This window comes from Monodon monoceros, unplaced genomic scaffold (genome assembly GCF_005190385.1).
Source record: "Monodon monoceros isolate NGI ecotype Baffin Bay Population unplaced genomic scaffold, NGI_Narwhal_1 Super_Scaffold_13, whole genome shotgun sequence".
Classification (NCBI taxonomy): Eukaryota; Metazoa; Chordata; class Mammalia; order Artiodactyla; family Monodontidae; genus Monodon; species Monodon monoceros.
Window position 1 is genome coordinate 14,880,000 of NW_021703769.1, and position 20,104 is coordinate 14,900,103.

Consider the following 20,104-nt stretch of genomic DNA (forward strand, 5'->3'; position numbering starts at 1 on the left):
ATGAAGAGCCCATCCAAGGCCAGTGGCACGGCCTCCAGGTAAGAAGTCCAGTTCTTCCAGCCCACACCCCTTGCCCAGGGTGCTTCCTATTCCAAGTAATGAAAAGCGAGCACTTCCCTCAGCCCTGGGGAAGAGGACCCCTTCTCCTGCTGATATAAGTTCCCGCCTCCTAGCCTCAGCCCAGAACAAGGAGCTACTCACACCATGAAGCTCAGCCGCCTCCTTGCCCTTTGCCTCACCCTCTGCCTGGTGGGCTTGGCCAGCTCAGGAAAGACCTCAGGTGAGCTGAGGGGTTGGGAAAAGGATCCCTGAGATCATAGCCTATGGGGTGTGAGGATGCTGGATCCAAGAGGCCACCTGGTCACTTCCCCCTCAGGAGGAAACCAGGGCCTAGGTATGGGAAGGGGCTCCCATGGGGTCACCATCTGGTCTCAGGAAAATGTGGGACCAGACCTCCCCGGTGTCTATGTGACATCTTCACCAAATTCTAATTTTTCTTAAAAAGCAATACACATGTTTGTGTTAAAGACAAACCATATGTAAATGTATGAAGTTTAAAAAGTGGGTCCCCTGTTTTACATAGCGCCAACAGTCTTGCTCTCCAGAATCCTACTCCCTAGAATTCTTAAGCAAGAAAATAAATGTTCATACTGCTTTGAAAATGAGGCCAGATTCTCAGACTTGGCTGCACACTGAAGTCCCCTGAGGAGTCTCTGGGTCCCACACTCAGAAATTCTGATTTGATTGGTCTGGGATGAAGCCTGGGCATTGGGACATTTTTTTAAAGTTCCCCAAGAGATCCTAATATTCTAACCAAGATTGAGAACTGCTGCCTAACAGAAGGTCTCGAATTCCCTTCCTAGAATGGCCTCTTCCCTATTCTGGGTTGAGTTTCTCCCAGTATATTCAGCATGGTCAGTGTCATACGCAGTGAAGATTCACAAAATATTTCGGTAGAGGTGAGTTGACCCATGTGCTTATTTGTTTGAGGGATGCTGTCCTTATTAGGGAAAGTGTAATTATCAAAGTGGAGTTTGTTGCATCCCATAAAAAGTCCTGAGTGTCCAAGGCTAACGGTTGAGGGAGGGTGTGTGTGATAAATTCCTTTGTGTGATAACAGGACCTAGATGTAGTTAGGAGTTAAAATAACAAGTGATTCAGTAAAAGAGGCCAGTTTCCTTATTTGCTGATTACTCATGGATATTTAAGATTATTTAATGTAAATATCTTTTTCCTAGTTATAAAAAATGATACTTGTTCACTGGCATTCAAATGATACTAAAAAGAATTTTTAGGGAATTCCCTGGTAGTCCAGTGGTTAGGACTTGGCACTTTCACTGCCATGGGCCCGGGTTCCGTCCCTGATCAGGGAAGTAAGATCCGCAAGCCACATGGCGCAGCCAAAAAAAAAATTTTTTTTAGAAGATAAAAATCCCTTCAAATTCTACCACCCAGAGATAACTACTCTAAATATATTGGTGAACAACTTTCATGTCATCATTCTACCGGTTTATACATATATTTTACATCCGCAGATCATACCAGATCTCCTATTTTGTAATTTGGTTTTTTTATTCAACCAAAGTTATGGACCTCTCCCCATGCTGATGCGTATAGACCAACACTGTGCTTTTGTTTTCTGGCCACACCGTGCAGCATGCGGGATTTAACTTCCCCAGCGCCCCTGCAGTGGAAGTCAGAGTCTTAACCACTGGACCGCCAAGGAAGTCCCAACACTATGCTTTTTAGTGACTGCATAATGGCCCATGGATCCCCTGTTGGTGAACATTTACATACTTTCCAAAGTATAATTCTTTGCAATTATAAACAAAGCTACAACAAACATCTTGATGTCAAGTTATGAGAGGCTATAGGACACAGCACTTGGGATTTGAAATTGGATCTGGGTTTAAATCCCAAGCCTCTCTCAATTTACAGGTCTTATGATTTTGGGGAAATTACCAAACCTCTCCGAGCCTCAGTTTCTTCATTTGTGAAGTGGGGACAGTAATATCCTCTCCATTAGGTTAAATAATGGCAAGTATAGCAAACACCTAGGAGGGCACTTGGTGTAGAATAAACGCTGGGGGAAAATACTCATCAGTGCTTTAAAAGGACACATGAGTGACAATCCTGTTCTTCCCTTACCTGGCAGCCAATCTTCAGCAAGAGGCTTCCCAGGAGTTGCTCCAAACTCCCCCTGCCCTCTGCCAGCTCCCCGCAGTGAGGGGCCCTTGCAAAGCCTCTTTGCACCGATACTTCTACAACTCTACGTCCATTGAGTGTGAGCCCTTTACCTATGGTGGTTGTCAGGGCAATGCCAACAATTTTGAGACCACAGAGATCTGTGTGAGGGTCTGCAAACCCCCTGGTGAGTCCTCTGATGGAAACAGGAGGAGTAATGGAGGTGACAGCATGCTGGGCATGTGAAGGGAGGTGGTGTTGGCGAGGATGCTGGCAGTGATTCAGATGATCATGTAAATATGGAAGTTGGTGGTGATGAGAATAATGGGAATAAGAGACGGGTCACCGTGGGCTGGTGATGGTGGTAATGAGGTGTAGACAGTAAGGCTGTGGTGGATGGTGGCATGGATAGTAAAGATGAAAGAAAGCTTGGTTATTGCAGTAAGCCCTTTTAAAATACATGGTGGGGCTGGTAAAGGTGAAGACGGCAATGTAACTTTCACAGGGGGGATCCTGTTGACAGAGGTGATGAACGTGATTGTAGCACTGATCATGGTGGGAGGTGACAGAAATGAGGAGGCCCCCAGGTTGGTGGATGTTGAAGGGGTTGGGTAAGGAGTCCAGCTTGATGGCTCTGGCTCTAGGCCGCCAACAGGCCAGTCAAATAGGGAGCTGGCTGTCATCTCCATTACAGAGACCAAGGTCAAGAGCAGCTGAAGGTGATACCTGCACGTTCCCAGGCCTTGACCGAAAGCTGGCTCGGCTGCCATTCCTGCGCAGAGGCCCTGCTCTGAGCCCATCCTGTAACCCTCCGGGACTGAGTCAATAAAGTGTTCAAAGTTGATGTGACCTGAAGCCTTCCTACAAGGGCCCTGGGCCTGTCCTCCAAAACTGCTCACAGCCACAGGGGCAATCAAACCTGCATCACCCCCACCCCTAACCTCCTTCAGACCCGCATTACCCTGTGTCCCCAGAATGAAGATGAGGACAGAGGACACAAGTTCCCCTGTCGCCAGGGGTCCTCATGCAAGCCAGACTGAATGGAAATTTGGGGACCTTGAGTGTCTGCCCCTAGATCCTGGCCTACTGCTCTTTCCTGCCCGGGGCTGCAGGATGAGCCAGAAGGTTCTTCCTGTCCAGCAGGAACCATGGCCTGGAGGAGTGTGGAGAGGGGTGGAAATTCAGGGAATCTTGGCCAGCTAGGGTGGCACTCCGCTCTCCACCCAGAGGGATACTGGAAAAATGAAATTTATACATATTTTTTAAATTGTGGTAAAATACATACAACATGAAATTTACCATTTTAACCATTTCTAAGTGTACAACTTAGTGACATTATGTATACTCACGCTCTTGGGCTAACATGACCACCACCCACCTCCAGAACTTTTTCATCTTCCCAAACTGAAACTTGTACCCATTAAAAATTAACTCCTCTTTCCCCCTCCCTGCAATCCTTGGACACCACCGCTCTAATTTCCGTCTCTGTGAGTTTGCTCTAGGAACCTCATCGAAGTGGAATCACACAGTACTTGTCCTTTCGTGACTGGCTCGTTTCACCTAGCATCATCCATGTTGTAGCCTGTATCAAAATTTCCTTCCTTTTTTGGTTTTTGTTCTTTTTGTTCGTTTTTGTTTTCGCTGCTCCGCACAGCATGAGGGATCTTAGTCCCCAACCAGGGAATGAACCTGTGCCCCCTGCAGTGGAAGCACGGAGTCCTAACCACTGGACCGCCAGGGAATTCCCAGAAGTTCCTTCCTTTTAAAGACTAAATAATCTTCCACTCTTATATACATTTTTGAAAACCAGACAGGTCTGCCTGACCACCATGCCCACCACCCCCTGTAACTGTCTCCTCCTGTCCTGCATCTAATCTAACCACTTCCTCTTGCTGAAAGGGAAACTGTTGCCCAAAGTCAAAGAGCAATACTAGGAGCCAGAACCTGGAATCCCTAGGCTAGATCCCTGTCCTGGTGATGTCACTGGTACCCTTGGTGTGCCCTTCCCACCTCCATCCCCTTCAGATATCCTATTGCCCAGGAGCCAATCTAGATCATGTGAAATCACATCAGGAAGGACATGCTGAGTAGCCAGCCTTGCCCCAGGCTCAAAGTGGGAACCCAAAGTTGAATGGACCGGGACTTCCCTGGTGGTCCAGTGGTTAAGACTTCGCCTTCCAATGCAGGGGGTGAGGGTTTGATCCCTGGTCTGGGAGCTGATATCCCACATGTCTCATGGCCAAAAAACCAAAACATAAAACAGAAGCAGTACTGTAACAAATTCAATAAAGACTAAAAAAAAAAAAAAAAAAAGGTCCACATCAAAAAAAAAATCTTAAAAAAAAAAGTTGAATGGACCCTTGGGCTTTATCAAAGGCCTGAAATACTTAAATTAAATAGACATGAGTACATATATATTTGAGACAAAGGGCATGTTTTTCTCTTTATTTCCCCACTCTCTTTCGTGTTCTGAACTGTTACCAGAGACTGAGCTCTGGAAGATAAGAGTGAGGGTAGCCTTAACGACATGCCAGGCATTGTTCCAGACACTGCAGTACGAAAGACAAATCCTGGCCCTTATAGAGTAATCGTTAATAAACAAGATAAGTAAGACACACAGCACGTTAGATGGTGGTGAGGGCTACAGAGGAAAACAAGATAGGCAAGTGGTGAGCTGGTAGCTGGAGCAGCAATTTAAAATCGGGTTGGCCAGGAAGACCTCATGAATAACTTGATGGTGGAGGTGGTGGAGAGGAGTTGGATTCTGCATTTATTTTGAAGGGAGAGCAAACAGATTTGTTGACAGAGCACAATGGGGAATGAAAAGGAGGATCAAGGATGAGTCAAGGTTTCTGGCCTGGACAACTGGAATGATGAGAGCTGCCATTAGCAAAGATGAGCTGACGATGGGTGAGCATGTTTCGGGTGGGGGTGGAGATTATCAGAAGTTTGGTTTTGGGGATATTGAATTTGAGATGCCTTTAGACATCCAAGTGGAGATGGCAAGTAGGCAGCTAGGTAAATGAATCTGGAATTCAGGGAGGCAGTCTAGACTAAAGATATGGGGTGCTGTCTGTACACAGATTACATAAGACATGGTAGTGGAGGGCATTTCTAGGTGCTGACTTGGCTGGGGGTATAAAAGACAGCTAGGCCACAACTCTGTGCTCTTCTGACTTGGCAGATACCCTGCTCCATGCAGGTAGCCAAGACCACTTCCCTTATCTACCCACCTGCATTCTTATCTCACTTACACCCTGCGTATTTACTGCTTGGAAGTAAACTTGAGTAAAAGCATCTTGACCCAGTTGCTTTTGCCCATGGTATGGACTAGCTCACTCACATCACCTCCCTTCCTAGACACACACACACACACACACACACACACACACACACGTTGTTTGTATGTTCTAGAGGCTCTTGGAAAACCTTTAGAGGTAACCTGAACAGCCCCATCTATGTTAGCTGTACAGACATGACCAATCCTACTGTGTTAAAGACTGCACTCATACTTGTGGGGTTTCTAGAAAGCCCCTCACCCTACCCATCCCTACCTCTAGACCCCAGACCCCAAGCCAGAATAGCCCACACCCATTCATACATTTACGTCTGTTGACTGAGCACTTACAACTTGTCCTGAGTGCAGTCAGGTCCAGATGGAGGACAGCCCCTGTGCCTCCAGGAAGCTCCTAGTCTAATGGAAGTTAAAGGACAGTAACAGCCAGGGTGATAAGGAACATGAAAGCTAAGTCCAAGGAGGGGAGGGGCACACAGCAGCTCAGTGTATCAGGGAAGACTTCCTGGAGGAAGCAACATCTCACCTGGTTTTGTAAGTCAGAGTGAACCTAGCAGTTGAGGGGGGCATGTGGTTGGTGGAGCAGGGCATTCTGTTTGATGGGCAATCCACCAAACCACTATGATGGGAGAGCTGGGGGAGGGAGGGGCAGACCACAAGTAGCTTATACAGTTGATGCCAAGTGTGTCAGAAGAAGAGACAGACGATGGGGGCAGGGCAGACATCTGCCTAAGGACTTGTTTTACAGGAATCCAGGGTTATATGACCAGGAGAGGTAAGCAGGGGTGGGCTTCAAAGCCTGTGGGTAGTCTAAGGACCACCTGCAACAGAAGCTCCAGAGGAGCCTGATAAAAACATAAAAACTCGAAGTCTAGGCTACACCCAGAACGACTGAATTCACAGGGTCTGGACCCAGGAATCTGCACTATTTCACAGGAGCCCCAGATGATTCTAATACACAGTCTGGTTGGAAAGCCACCACACAGAGTTCTTCCGTCACTCCGGCCCTACCCTTGGTGACAGGGGACTGGTTCTCAGGGCTCCTAAAAGGCGCAGGATGATTCATTTTCACCGTCATGGAAATGTTGATGTAAAACACTCCCAGCCAAACCCAGGGAGTTCTGGGAATTACAGTCAGACATGGTGGGCGGGGAGGGAAGCAGGAGACGAGAAGGAATTTCTGGCAGGGGTGGGAGGAGGTAGGGGAATTTTATTTGGTTGGTTGGTTGTTTCTTTGGTGGGGAGGAGGGGATGGGGTAGGAGGTCCTGTTCAGGCACCCAGCAAACACGTCCTAGTCCCCAGCTCTTCCCAGGCCTCAGGGACAGGAGGCAAAGAACCAAGGAAATAGGCACTTTTTATTCCACACCCAGTGAACTCCACCTACCGCACAACACGAACTCCTCAGCACATCCTATCATCCAGGCCACCGTATAACAGAACTTCCTGCAGTGGGGGGGAACATCTGTCCTCGCTGCCCGGTACTGCAGCTGCTGATCACTTTTGGTTACTGAGCACTTGAAACGGGGCTAGTACGGCTGAGGAAGTACACTTTCAATCTCAATTAATTTCAATTCAAACACACATCTGGCTAGTGGCTACTGTCCTGATAGCGCCACTTGAGGCCCTGGCCCAATCCAGGGGTCAGCTTGGTTCAAAAACTGCCTCGTGGGAGGGCACGCGGCAGAAGCAGCCCTGGGGGTCAGTCACCACCCACCTCGGAGAGAAGCAGCAGCCCAGCTGTGAGGAGGGCACGCCTCAGAGCGGGGGGACGCCTCGGGCGCGCCGGATGAGGTTGGCCAGCCGCCTGGCCAGGCCGCCCTTGCTGGGCTCCTCAATCTGGAAGGTTCGGGTGAGGAGGTTGTAGAAGGAGCCGTAGCACACGGCCACCACTGTGCACGTGAGGCAGATGACGTTGTAGGGCATGCTGAAGTCCGGCGTGGGCAGGCTCACCAGCAGTGGCTCCGTGTAGAGCCGCACGAAGTAGCTGGAGCTGTCGGAGGCTGGGAAGCTGGGGGTTGGGAGGGAGAGGTGAGGCTGGACCGGCTGCTACCCCGCGCCGTCTTGCCACCCCCTCCTCGGACCGCACTGGGCCAGTCTTGGCAGTAAGGGTTTTCAAAGCCTTCTTAGCCTCAAAGCCTTTTAAAGCTCAACACAGAAATCTGATCACAGGAGAGCAGCTCCGGTGCTGAGGGAGAGGGAAGGGGCCCTGCCTTCACTTGGCTGCCTTTTCCTTAGCCTTCTGGTCTCAGCCTAAAGGCCATCTCCTCAAAGCAGCCTTCCTGAATGACCCACCAGACTACTCCCCAGTGACCCTAGCAGCTCCCCTCTAGACTAAGCACAAGAAGGGCAGGGGCAAGTCTGTTTTGTTTACTGTGGTACACATGGTGCTCTCTGAAGTACCTGGCATCTGATAAGCGCTCAATTAAATATTTGTTAAGGGAAATAATGAGTAAACTTGGGCTATACGTACTGCGCTTCTCACCTATTGATTCTCCTAGAAGCTCTTTAGGATCATTCCATAAAGGCTGTACAAATATTAGAGACCACTAGGGTTTTAATTAGGACTGAGGGAACCTACTCATTACTTTGGAAGAGGCAGCATCTAGCCCCAGCCCAGCCCGCAGGAACCTGATCCTCTGTGCTGGTGTCACGGCTGAGGTCACACTTACAGGGTGTTGAAGAGGGGACTCTCTTCCCAGTCCACGGGTTGGGCGGCCACCTCGCTGGGCACGAGGGCACTGAGGACAGATGGGCTGCAGAGAAGCAGACAGGTATTCTGTGAGCCGTGTTCCTCACGGCTCCTCCATCAAGGGTAAGTGGCAGAGAGGGTGGGTCAGGAGGGTGGGGGCAGCAGGTCGGGGGAGCCCACCTGACGTAGAAGCCGTGGTTGGGGTCCGGGGTGTACTCAGTCCACTTAAGCAGCGCCCGCTCAAACTGGATGGAGACCTTCGTGACCGAGCTGGCCGGTAGCTGAATCAGCATCTCCAGGAGGTGGGGCTGCATCCGGTCCTGGGCAGGCTGGTAGTGGATGTAACCTGGGGGAGAGGTAGGGGCCACCCATAGCTCTTTTTTTGTTAGTTAGTTAGTTAGTTAGTTAGTTATGGCTGCATTGGGTCTGTGTTGCTATGCGCAGGCTTTCTCTAGTTGTAGCGAGCGGGGGCTACTCTTCATTGTGGTGCGTGGCCTTCTCATTGAGGTGGCTTCTCTTATTGCGGAGCACGGGCTCTAGGCGCGTGGGCTTCAGTAGTTGTGGCTCGTGGGCTCTACAGCGCAGGCTCAGTAGTTGTGGCGCACGGGCTTAGCTGCTCCGCGGCATGTGGGATCTTCCCGGACCAGGGCTCGAACCCGTGTCCCCTGCATTGGCAGGTGGATTCTTAACCACTGCGCCACCAGGGAAATCCCACCCATGGCTCTTTCCTGGGCTCAGACTACCTGCACCTCTCATCCCTACCTATCAAGGCCTTGGGGCCTGGATCGGGGTGCCCAGAAGGAGGGCTTTGGATCACAGAAGCCAGGCAGGCTCACAGGAGGGAGGAGGATCGCAGAAAAGGGAAAAGGTGTTTCCAGGGCAGCCACCATCCCAGGACGTGTTCAACCTAATCCATCTTCACATCATGAAAACTGGGCCACCAGACATCAGGTGCCTCACGTGATGCGAAAGGCAGTCCACAGAGCCACCTGGGAAGTTTTCTTGCCAAAAATATAAGACCTGAATCTAATCAAATTTCTAAATCTAACCACTGATACTCAAGAATACACAAGGGACAGGAACATGTTAAACACGGGCAAATCCAGAATGTAGAACATCCTATACAACAAATGACCCAGTTTTGCCAACAAATAAATTAAAAAAAAAAAAAAAAAAAGCCTGGGAACTGTTTTATAGGTTAAAGGAGATTTAAGAGTACCACACTAATCAAGACGTGAATAACAAGGGAAATGGGGGTGAGGGGGAGTGTATACGGGAGCCCTGTACTTTCTGCTCAACTTCTCTATAAACCTAAAACCTAAAAGTCTATTACCTTAAAAAAGAGAGGGAGAGAAACTTAAGAGCATATCAAGCAAATGTAATGTGACGAGGTTACTTTGGTCCAATTCAAACAAACCAACTATAAAATTATTTTCAAGAACACTGGGGAAACAGGAGTGACAATGATAGATTATATATTTGTGTACTTTAGTATTTAAAGGTGAATTGATACAATGTCTAGAATTTAAGATACTCCAGCAGAAACATAACCAAACCAAAAAATAAATAAATAAAGGGAGAGATGAAACAAAAAAGATGGGAAGCTGTGGAACAGAATAGAGAGCTCAGAAATGAACCCACACTTACATGGGCAATTAATCTATGACAAAGGAGGCAAGGATATACAATGAGGAAAAGACAGCCCCTTCAATAAATGGTATTGGTAAAACTAGATAGCTACATGCAAAAGAATCAAACTGGACTACTTCCTCACACCATATACAAAAAAAACCTCAAAATGGATTAAAGACTTAAATGTAAAACCTGAAATGATAAAACTTCTAGAAGAAAACATAGGCAGTATGCTCTTTAACCTGGCAATATTTTGGGGGGTATGTCTCCTCGGGCAAGGAAAACAAAAGCAAAAATAAACAAATGAGGTTACATTAAATTAAAAAGCTTTTGCACAGCAAAGGAAACTATCAACAAAATGAAAAGACAGCCTACTGAATGGGAAAGGTATTTGCAAACGATATATCCGATACAGGGTTAATATGCAAACTATACAAAGAACACATACAACTCAACGTAAAAAAAAAACCCAAAAATTACAAACTGGGCAGAGGACCTGAACAGACATTTTTCCAAAGAAGACATACAGATGGCCAACAGGCACACAAAAAAATGTTCAACATCACTGATCATCAGGGAAATGCAAATCAAAACCACAATGAGATTATCACCTCACACCTGTCAGAATGGCTGTCATCAAAAAGACAGCAAACAGGGACTTCCCTGGTGGCACAGTCGTTAAGAATCCACCTGCCAATGCAGGGGACATGGGTTCGAGCCCTGGTCTGGGAAGATCCCACGTGCTGTGGAACGACTAAGCCCGTGCACCACAACTACTGAGCCTGTGCTCTAGAGCCCATGAGCCACAACTACTGAGCCCAGGTGCCACAACTACTGAAGCCTGTGACCCACAACAACTGAGACCGCAAGCCACAACTACTGAGCCCGTGAGCCACAGCTACTGAAGCCCATGTGCCTAGAGCCCATGCTCCTCAACAAGAGAAGCCACCGCAATGAGAAGCCCGCGCACTGCAACGAAGAGTAGCCCCCACTTACCACAACTAGAGAAAAGCCCATGTGCAGGCACAAAGACCCAACGCAGACAAAAAAAAAAAACGACAACAAATGACAAGTGTTGGTGAGTATGTGGAGAAAAGGGAACCCCGGTGCACTGCGTTGGGAACGTAAATTGGTGTAGCCACTATGGAAAACAGCAGGGAGAGTCCTCAAAAAATTAAAAATAGAACTACCATACAATCCAGCAATTCCACTCATGGGTATTTATCTGAAGAAAATGAAAACATTAATTCAAAAAGATATATGCACCCCAACGTTTACTGAAACATTATTCACAATAGCCAAGATATGGAAACAACATACGTGCCCATCGATAGACAAATGGATAAAGAAGATGTGGTACATATAAACAATGGAATATTAGCCATAAAAAAGAAGGAAATCTCGACATTTGCAACAACATGGAAGGACCTAGAGGATCTTATGCTAAGTGAGATAAATCAGACAAAGACTGTATGATATCACTTATATGTGGACTCTAAAAAATAAAAACAAATGAACGAACATAACCAAACAGAAACAGTCAGAGATACAGAGAACAAACAGGTGGTTGCCAGAGGCGGGGCGGGTGGGGGGCGAGGAGAGAAATAGGTGAGGGAGAGTAAGAGGTACAAATTTTCAGTTGCAAAATAAATGAATCACAGGTATGAAATGCACAGTGTGGGGAATATAGTCAATAACTACGTATAATATTTGTATGGTGACAGATGGTAACTAGACTTATCATGACGGCCATTTTGAAATGTACAGAAACACTGAATCACTATGTTATGCACCAGGAACTAACATAGTGTTATAGGTCAATTATACTTCAAAAATAAACAAAAAAGGGGACTTCCCTGGTGGTCCAGTGGCTAAGGCTCCACGCTCCCAATGCAGGGGGCCCGGGTTCCATCCCTGGTCAGGGAACTAGACCCCACATGCCACAACTAAGAGCTCGCATGCCGCAATGAAGATCCCGCACACGGCAACAAAGATCCCGCGTGCCGCAACTAAGACCCACTGCAGCCAAATAAATAAATAAATAAATTTTAAAAATAAAGAAATAAACGAACTCATAGAAAAAGAGATCAGATTTGTGGTTACTAGAGGTGAGGGGTAGGGGGAAGGGGAATTGGATGAAGGCAGTCAAAAGGCACAATCTTCGAGTTCTAAGATAAGAATTAGGGATGTCATGTACCACGTGGTAAATATAACAGGCACTGTTGTACATTATGTATGAAAGCTGTTATGAGTAAATCCTAAGAGTCCTCACCACAAGGAAAAAACAATTTTTTTTCTATTTCTTTAATTCTGTATCTGTACAAGATGGTGGGTGTTCACTAAACTTACTGTGGTCATCATTTCATGATAGATGTAAGTTAAATGAGTATGCTGAATACCTTGAACTTATAATGTGCTATATGTCAATTATATCTCAATAAAACTGGAAGAAAGACATCAACAACAACAACAAACAAAAAATAGTATATGAAGCTGGAGACTGCTGAGGCTGGATAATGGGTACATGGGGGGTTCATTACACTATTCCATTTGGGTATGCGTTTGAAATTTTCCAGAGCGAACGGTTAGAAAAACAAAAGAAACAAACAAAAAAATCGAAAACCCTACAAAATACATTGGTAGGATATTCGAAGTAGAGATTTTGAAGGTGGTACAGATAGTGGGGCTGAAAATAAGTAAAACTATTAACCACAGGCTTGAAAATATGGGAAACAACAGAGGGGTTCAGAGAAGATTGTAAGTCTAGCTGTTTGGGATGTGCTGTAACCTCTTCCTAGGAAGTCGTCTTCTGTATTACTAGTCTCCCTCCACTCCAAATGAAAACAAGTGCTTTTGTGCTATGCCTGGCATCTCTTAGAAAGCACTCAGTAAATATTAACTCCTCCTTAGAAAAATAATAGAAAATAAAAACAAATTTTAAAAATCACACCTCTTTACCCCACCCGAGGAAGCAAAACCATCTATTCCAGCTGTTATCTTCTTTGTTTCCAGTACTCTGTTTTTCTTGCTAATCCATTCTCCACCTGAAAGAGCCTATGAATCATCAGAAAACAAAAACATGTGCCCAGAGCACCAGGAAGCAAGCGAAAAAGACATGGAAACTCCTGCCCTTAACAAGTCCTATTAAGAGTCACCAGAGCTATGTGGTTTAACTCTTTTGGCTTTATAAATACTTCCAGATCTGGCATTGGTGAGGTTACCCTTTCCATTTCTCAAACTATTCCTAACTCGTGATGCCTGTGTAGACTGCCGAGGCACTTCCGGAATGACGCTGAGAACTGAGGCTTTGGGGGACCTGGAGGGGAGGTGGGGGGCTGGGTCGGGACTTGGCACTTACTTGGTTTGTTCTCCTTGCCCTTGGAGGTGATGGTGAGGGTGTGCACGTACAGCCGCAGGTACCAGGGCACAGTGTCTAGCAACAGCACAGGGAAGGCCCGGTACGGGTGGGTGTTATACAGCAGCGTGCTCAGCTCCCCGTTGTGCAGCCCGTAGCCGCTCACGTACCGCTGGGCGTACAGGAAGGGCGTGGGTGGGGCCTCTGTTCAGAGAAAAGTCAACAGTTAACCACTCCTTTAAAAAAATAAAAAAATAAAAAAAATAAAAAGCATCACTCCCCACCTTCACTCCCTGGGCCAGGTTCAGGGTCTCAAAGCCAGGGAGGGGAGGGGGTAATGCTTTGCCATCAGAACTGGGAAACCTGCATTCTGGAACCATCCCTGGCTTCACCAACCCACAGCAAGGATAACAGAATTACTAATATTTACTAAGTACTTATACAGGCCGAGCTCTGTGCCCCTTCCAACCCAAACCAAGTGCTCCTCACGATATTTCACACTTTTCCTTGGTAACACTGAACATGATCACAATTGTTTGATGCCTGCTTCAACTATCAGATGTTAACGTTGCTCGAAAGCAGGGCACTTCTGTCTTCAAAGAAAATTTTGTTGACTGAATGAATGAATGCATGATTGACCTCCATGTTTTCCATTAATTACCTCACCTGATCCGCTAGGTATTACTGTCCCCGCTTTCAAGACGAGGCAGTAAGGTTAGGAACTTGCCAAGGGCACAGAGCTTAGAAGAGGTGGAGTTAGAATCAGGACGTCTGACTCAAGAGTTCTGGGTCTAAACACAAGCCTGTTACCTCGCGGTGAAGACGCAGGACTGTGAGTCTCCCCCACGAGCTGAACCCTCTGTAGCCTATGGGGGCTGCGGCCGCCCACCTCCCACCCACCATTCCCTGGGGGTCTCTTCCACTTGAGCTGGAGGTTGAGGCTGCGCGAGTTGTTGATCACGGCCGTGTCCAGCAGGTCGTAGACGGCATAGGTCTTGCGGGTGCCCAGGACGACGTCCTGGTACGTGGTGAGTGGGGGCGGGTACACCTCCAATGTCTCATTGTCCTGGGGACACAACGGCAGGGCTGAGAAGCGAGCGGAGGGGCAGGCTGGCCTTGGGGGCTGCGGGGGGGGGGGGGGCGATGTGTGTGGCTGGAGGCCTTAGTCTTAGTACCTGGCTATAGTTGGTGACGTCCACATAGACTCGGCTCTCCGAAGCCAGGGGGCAGGGTTCTGTGAGGGTTCGGGAGAACATCCGAAAGAGGGACCAGTCTGAGGAGCAGAAAGAGGGGTTGAGCAGGGGCGGGACTAGGCCTGCTCCACGTAGATGGGGTGGGGCTGGCAGTGGGTGGGCAGAGATGGGCTGCCAAGGTAGCTTACCTTGCTTCCCCTGCCCTGTGACGAAGGCATCAAATACAACGGAAAGGGTCTGCCTCAGCTCCCAGGAGATGCTGGCACAGCGTGCATCCTACCACGAGGGCCAGAAGGCAGCAGTGAGGACCTGCCACTCCCCGAGCCGCACAGCCCCAGGGACTACTACCCGGACTCAGTCCCTTGTCCATTCTGTACCTCCCCATCCATCAATTTGCTACCATCCACTACCGAGCACTTGCCCTCGTGCCGGCAGCTTTACGCGCATCACTGGGATGAACCATCGCCGACAACCAGAGGAACTGATACTACTATTATTCTCATTTGACAGATGAGAAAACCAGGGAAATAAAATGACTCACTCAAGGTCAAGTCAGCTGGTGAGTGGCTGAGCTAGCAGCTGCACCCACACGGCTATCACTCTTAACCACGACGAAGACTGAGTGAATGCTTGCCAGGCAACCACTCGGTTTCCGTGGTGCATGGCCAGTGCCCTGACTCATCATCATCACATCTCCCACTGACTACTGGCTCAGCCCTCGGTAGACACTGGGCCATGTGCTTTACCTGCACCTTCTCTCAGAGCCCCTGGATGGCCCCCATCGCCTGTTCCCCGTGACTTACTCTGCAAACAGGGCGGATATGCACTGCCTGGGAGTGGTAGCTCGTGTGAAACAGGCGATCGGCCTTCAGCAGCACAGAGAGGCCTGCCTGGAGGAGGTGGCAAGAGAGAAAACGTCAGTGCCCCACACGGCAGGGCACCCGGGCATGGGGCCGAGGTTATCTGTCAGGCAGTGAGGGGGCATCTGCCGACTGCATCCACTCTCTGGGGCTCCCACCTACATTGAGGCCCCTCTGGCCTCACCTTGGAACTGCAGGGCAAGAGCTTCTTCCACGGGGTGAGGTTCTCAGTGCAGACGACCTCCCGAGGCAGCACCGCATAGCGCAGGAAGGAGTGATCTGTGCCTGAGAGATGGAAGCCTGTCTGGGGAGGTTCTCGGGGCACCCCTCCTCAGGACCCACACATACTCTCTAGCACCACCGCCCTAACAGTGTCAGCTCAGGGGGAAGCAGGGAGGACACCCTCCTCCCTTTGGGAGAAGGCAATGCGGAGACAGCAGAGTCTCGGGAAACCTTCCTCTGGGGCCTGCACACCCAGGGGATTTATGACCTGGCCCCGCTGAGGAAGAAGGAAGCAGAGGGGAAAGGAGGCAAAGGCTTGGGTAGGAGGAACAGGAAGAAGGAAGGGGCCGCGGAGGCTGTCTCACCATTGGCCAGCCCCAGGGGTTTGAAGGAGGCGCTGGGCGTGACTGTGTTGGTGGAGTCAATGAAGTTGAGAGAGGCGCAGAAGATCCCCGAGAGGACGTTACTGAGCTCCTTCCAGGACTTATCCACACTAAACGGAGACACAAACCCACTCACTGTCCCGGGGCTGCGTCTGCTTCCTCCCTCAAAGCCTGCAGCTGGCTGCCAAGCCATGAGGCCAGCCAGCTGCTGGAGCCGGAACTGCCCCGTTCAGCCTGCTTCCTGGGTCTCCCCAGTCAGCCCCTTCTTCCTCACTCCCCTCTGGACACCCCTGCATCCCCAGAGGCCTCTGCTTGGGTGGTTCCTCCTCCCACCTAGTAATGCCCTCCTAACTCCTCCCTGCTTCCCTTCGAAGAGGTTCCCTCCTCCAGGAAGCCTTGCCGCCCTCCTCAACCACAGCCTCCTCCTGGGCTGCTGCAGTTCTGACCATCCGAGCCTCTCACCAGGGTCCTCCTGGGAAATGGCTGGGTGGCAACAGTATCTCGTCCTAAGCATCTTTTCTCCTCAACTAGGCTGTGAGCAACCTGAGGACAGGGAGCAAGTCTGGGTCACCCATGTACCTCCCACAATGCTATGCAAAACGCCCCACACGCCAGAGGCTGAGATCAGCTCACTGATCCAACCTGAGGTGTGCTCAGCTGGGCAAAACGACATACTTCCCTGTGAATACCCTGGGTGAGTCCTGGTTCTACGCTCAGGGGTGGGAAGTCTTACATCTACAGAGGCTCACTGAGCAAGGGAAAACAAGCATTCTAGGACCCCACAGAAACATCAAATTAAATTAGACTTTTTTCTTAGAGAAATACCAAAACAGATTTGCTCTTTATACTAATAACAGAATAAAACTAGAATTCTGAACATCACCTCCATATTATAGGTAATTATGAGGGGAGACAGTGACAGCAGAGCAGTTGGGACAAAAGGCAAAGAAGCCAGGGTTCAGACAAGAGAGGAAGCCTTGGCTACTGTGGGGTTTGCTCCTCATTTGACATCACCTTACAGCCGTCCTGGGGGTTTTCAATAGTCCTCTGTTCAGAGCTTTCCAATTGCTCCAATCCTTAGGCCTCAAATAAAGATTGCAAACTGGAAGCCTGAAAGCCCTACCCAAACCATAGCCATGTTTCATTTGACGTGCACAACATTAACCCATGTGGCATTTCTTAAATTTTTTAATTACTTGCTGATACTTAAACTTGCCAATTTTCACATTAAAATCCAGATTGCTGGTAACTCTTTAAAAATTAGAGTATCTGACGACCCTAGGCCCCTATTCCCACGTGGCAACAATCCATAGGAGCTGAGTGGCAGCTGTCCTCCCAAGCTCTGCCACAGTTCTCATCACTCCCTATTCTGACTCCAATTTTTTTTTTTTTTAATCATACACGTGCTACTGATTTCCCATAGTCGGATTAAGAGGATGCTGTGGTCCAACCACAGTACCTAACCACCTCCCTCCGCCCCGCAAATAAAAGCAATTTTTCTAATACAGAGATCTGGTGTCTTGTAGGCCAATTCTAGCCCACATATATTTTGTTTGGCCCTTGTGGCATTTTGTTATTATTATGTGAATGAATGTCTTTTAAAAGGCTATCCAGTTTGCCACAGCTTCCTACTGCCTTACATCTAAGTAAGCTTCACATATTTGTTATCTGCCTCTGTAGATATACACATACGCTACCTCAGGTCTGGAAGTATTAGGGGAAGGGAGTATATTCGGCCAAGTAAAGAATGCCACTACGTCATAATATTTCTTACTTCCAATGCCATATTTACCCCCATGGAACTGCTGCCCCCAAGGGCAGTAGCAGGAGGACAACACCTGCCCTGCCATGTTCCCACCACAGCTTGCCACAGGCCTCAAGGTGGGCACTCACTCAGTGACGGTGTCTTGGAACCAGGCCCACAGCTCTGCACCTGATGGGGCCTGCAAGAAGGGTGTCCCCCAGTATCGAGTCCTCCAGAAGCCTTGGGTTAAGGACAGGTGCAGCTCCCGTAGAGAATACTTGGATATCAACTGCCCCAGTGCTTTGGGGAAGAGCCTATAATGAGATACTGGAGAAGGAGGTGCAGGTGAGTGATGATCCTGGAGGGAGGGTTCTCAGCCACCCCAGAGACAATACACCCCAGTTCTGGGGTCAGAGGAATCTAGATTCCTGACCAGACTCAGTCACTTACAAGCGATGTGATCTTGGACAGGTGCCTTACCTCTCTATACCTCCAATTTCTTCCTTGTAACCATTCACAAAACTTATCACCGTGCCCAGCACCCACGATAAACCGTAACCGTCAATAGCATCAACATCAGTGCTGTCAACAGAGGGTTTTAACTAAATGTTTAGAGTGGCAGCCTGGAGCTGCGGAGAGAGCACTGGACTAGAAGTCAGGAAGAGTCACTGCCCCTCTCCGGGGCTCAGTTTCTTCACTGGTATAACGGGATTCTTCAAAAACTATCCAATCCTTCTGCAAGGACCATCTTCGTCAGGCCCCAAGCCCAGGGACCAGAACCTCACCCAGGGATCAGTCCTCGCCCCCAAGGCTAGCCTCCACCCCACTCCCAGCAGGTGCCACAGACATCTTTCTCCAGTCAGTGTCCTCTTCTCACCTTCTTCCCGCTGCAGCTCCGAATCCCAGCGCGTGCGGAACTGGAATGTGGCGGCTACGTCCCCAGAAGGCAGCGGGGTGATGACGAGCTCCTCCCGCAGGCTGTCGCGTGGGGGCTCCGTCTGGCCCCAGACGCCCGGCCCGAGAAGCAGCAGCACCAGCAGAGAAAGCGGCGCTGTCGCCGCCATAGCTGCCGCTGTTTCCGCCTCCCAATGGCCCCGCCCCCGCTAAAGGCCGGCCTCCAATAGGAAGAGCGTCTGAGAAGCGACTTCCGGTGCCGTCCCGGAAGCCGGGGTGCGGCTACCACAGCGACTGCCAGGATAGGCCTTCGAAGGGCTGCTGGGTGTAAAGGGGCGCTGATAGGGCACAAAGGGCAGTGGGTACGTGGCGTGGCTGGGACCTGGATTGAGGACCTCCTTCCCCACGACAAAGTTCTTAATAATACCGACCGCCATTGTGCCTCCGTGATAGTTGAAGAAACAGACTGAAAAATGTTATTACTTTTGCGAGGTCACACTGCCGGGCTCCTGTCTCCCTGAGCTTCGTGTCTCTATTGGCCCTGTCCTAAGCCTAGCCAAGAACTTTACTGCAAAACCCTCAAATAACTCACCCTTTTATTATGAAAAATTTCAAACATACAACAAAGTTGAAAGGATGAATACCTGTTACAATGAACATCTGTATCCCCATCACCTAGATTCCACTATCAACATGTTACTGCACTTGTTTTATCACATATCAGCCTCTATCTCCCCCAATTCATCTTATGTTTTGATGCATTTCAAAGAAATTTCAGACATAAGGACACTTCCCCTTAAATAGTTCAGCATGCATACCATTAACTAGAGTTCCATAGTTGTTTACATTTTTCTTTTGGTGTAAAATTTACAAACAATGAAATGCTCAACTCTGAAGTGCACATTCATTGAGTTCAACAAATGGATACACCTGTGTAACTCTTGTCAAGATATGTTTGGAAAATCCCTGAAAGTTGGCTAATGCCCCTTGCCAGTCAATGTCTGTGACCCCTGCCTTCCAGATGCAACCACTGTTCTGATTTTTCTCCAGAAAATGGATTAATCTGTTCTAGAGCTTCGTATAAATGAAATCATCATATAGTATGTGTACTTTTTTTGTAAAAGGCTTCTTTTATGGGAAGAATGTTTTGGAGAATCATTCATGTTCTTGCATGTATCAGCAGTGTGTGTCTTTTCATTTCTGTGTAGTATTCATACATTGTCTGAATATACCATAGTTTATCTGCTCTCCTGTCCATGTACACCTGAGCTCTTTCAACTTTTTAGTTCTTATGAGCTAGGCTGCTATACAAGTTTATTTGTAGGCATATGCTTACATTTCTTTTAGATAAATATTTAGGAGTGGTCAAAGAATAGGTATATGTTTAATTTTACAAGAAACTGCTAGATCTTTCTCCAAAACGTGTCATTTCATACTTGTACCAACAATGTATGAGAGTCCCCACTGCTCCACATCCTGGTGAACATTTAATTTGCGGGGCTTTTTCGTTTTTGCCACGTGGGCGTGTTTGTAGTAGTATCTCATTGTGGTTTTAATTTGCATTTCCTTGGTACCTAGTGATGTTGAACAGCTTTTCATGTGCTTCTTGGCCATTCATATCTTTTTTGCGAAAGATCTGTTAAAATCTTTTT

The 20,104-nt window shown here is 48.4% G+C and overlaps 2 protein-coding genes across 2 annotated transcripts; one reads left to right on the plus strand and one right to left on the minus strand.

Annotated features, from left to right (window-relative positions):
• LOC114894898 (early lactation protein-like) lies at window positions 1-3,108 on the plus strand. Its single transcript, XM_029222040.1, has 4 exons — window positions 1-38; window positions 174-280; window positions 2,156-2,407; window positions 2,879-3,108. The coding sequence occupies exons 1-4, from the start codon at window positions 1-3 to the stop codon at window positions 2,899-2,901; spliced, it is 420 nt and encodes a 139-aa protein (XP_029077873.1). The 3' UTR covers window positions 2,902-3,108.
• Window positions 3,109-4,566: 1,458 nt separating this feature from the next.
• PIGT (phosphatidylinositol glycan anchor biosynthesis class T) lies at window positions 4,567-18,648 on the minus strand. Its single transcript, XM_029221664.1, has 12 exons — window positions 18,436-18,648; window positions 17,708-17,885; window positions 15,797-15,924; window positions 15,394-15,494; window positions 15,153-15,239; window positions 14,538-14,625; window positions 14,332-14,429; window positions 14,057-14,222; window positions 13,160-13,360; window positions 8,350-8,515; window positions 8,150-8,233; window positions 4,567-7,488 (listed from the first exon to the last, which is right to left on the minus strand). Exons 1-12 carry the CDS (start codon window positions 18,620-18,622, stop codon window positions 7,236-7,238), a joined length of 1,737 nt encoding a protein of 578 aa, XP_029077497.1. The 5' UTR covers window positions 18,623-18,648; the 3' UTR covers window positions 4,567-7,235.
• Between the last annotated feature and the right edge of the window lie 1,456 nt (window positions 18,649-20,104).

Excerpts from the sequence above, each read along its gene's own strand:
- PIGT (XM_029221664.1), bottom strand. The coding sequence starts at position 18,622 with ATGGCGGCGACAGCGCCGCTTTCTCTGCTGGTGCTGCTGCTTCTCGGG. Across the intron at positions 17,886-18,435 it reads GGAGCTGCAGCGGGAAGAAG|TATCTCATTATAGGCTCTTC; the intron begins GTGAGAAGAGGA and ends CTCCTTCTCCAG. Across the intron at positions 8,234-8,349 it reads AACCACGGCTTCTACGTCAG|CCCATCTGTCCTCAGTGCCC; the intron begins GTGGGCTCCCCC and ends GCTTCTCTGCAG.
- LOC114894898 (XM_029222040.1), top strand. The coding sequence starts at position 1 with ATGAAGAGCCCATCCAAGGCCAGTGGCACGGCCTCCAG. Across the intron at positions 39-173 it reads GCCAGTGGCACGGCCTCCAG|CCTCAGCCCAGAACAAGGAG; the intron begins GTAAGAAGTCCA and ends CCCGCCTCCTAG. Across the intron at positions 281-2,155 it reads CAGCTCAGGAAAGACCTCAG|CCAATCTTCAGCAAGAGGCT; the intron begins GTGAGCTGAGGG and ends CTTACCTGGCAG.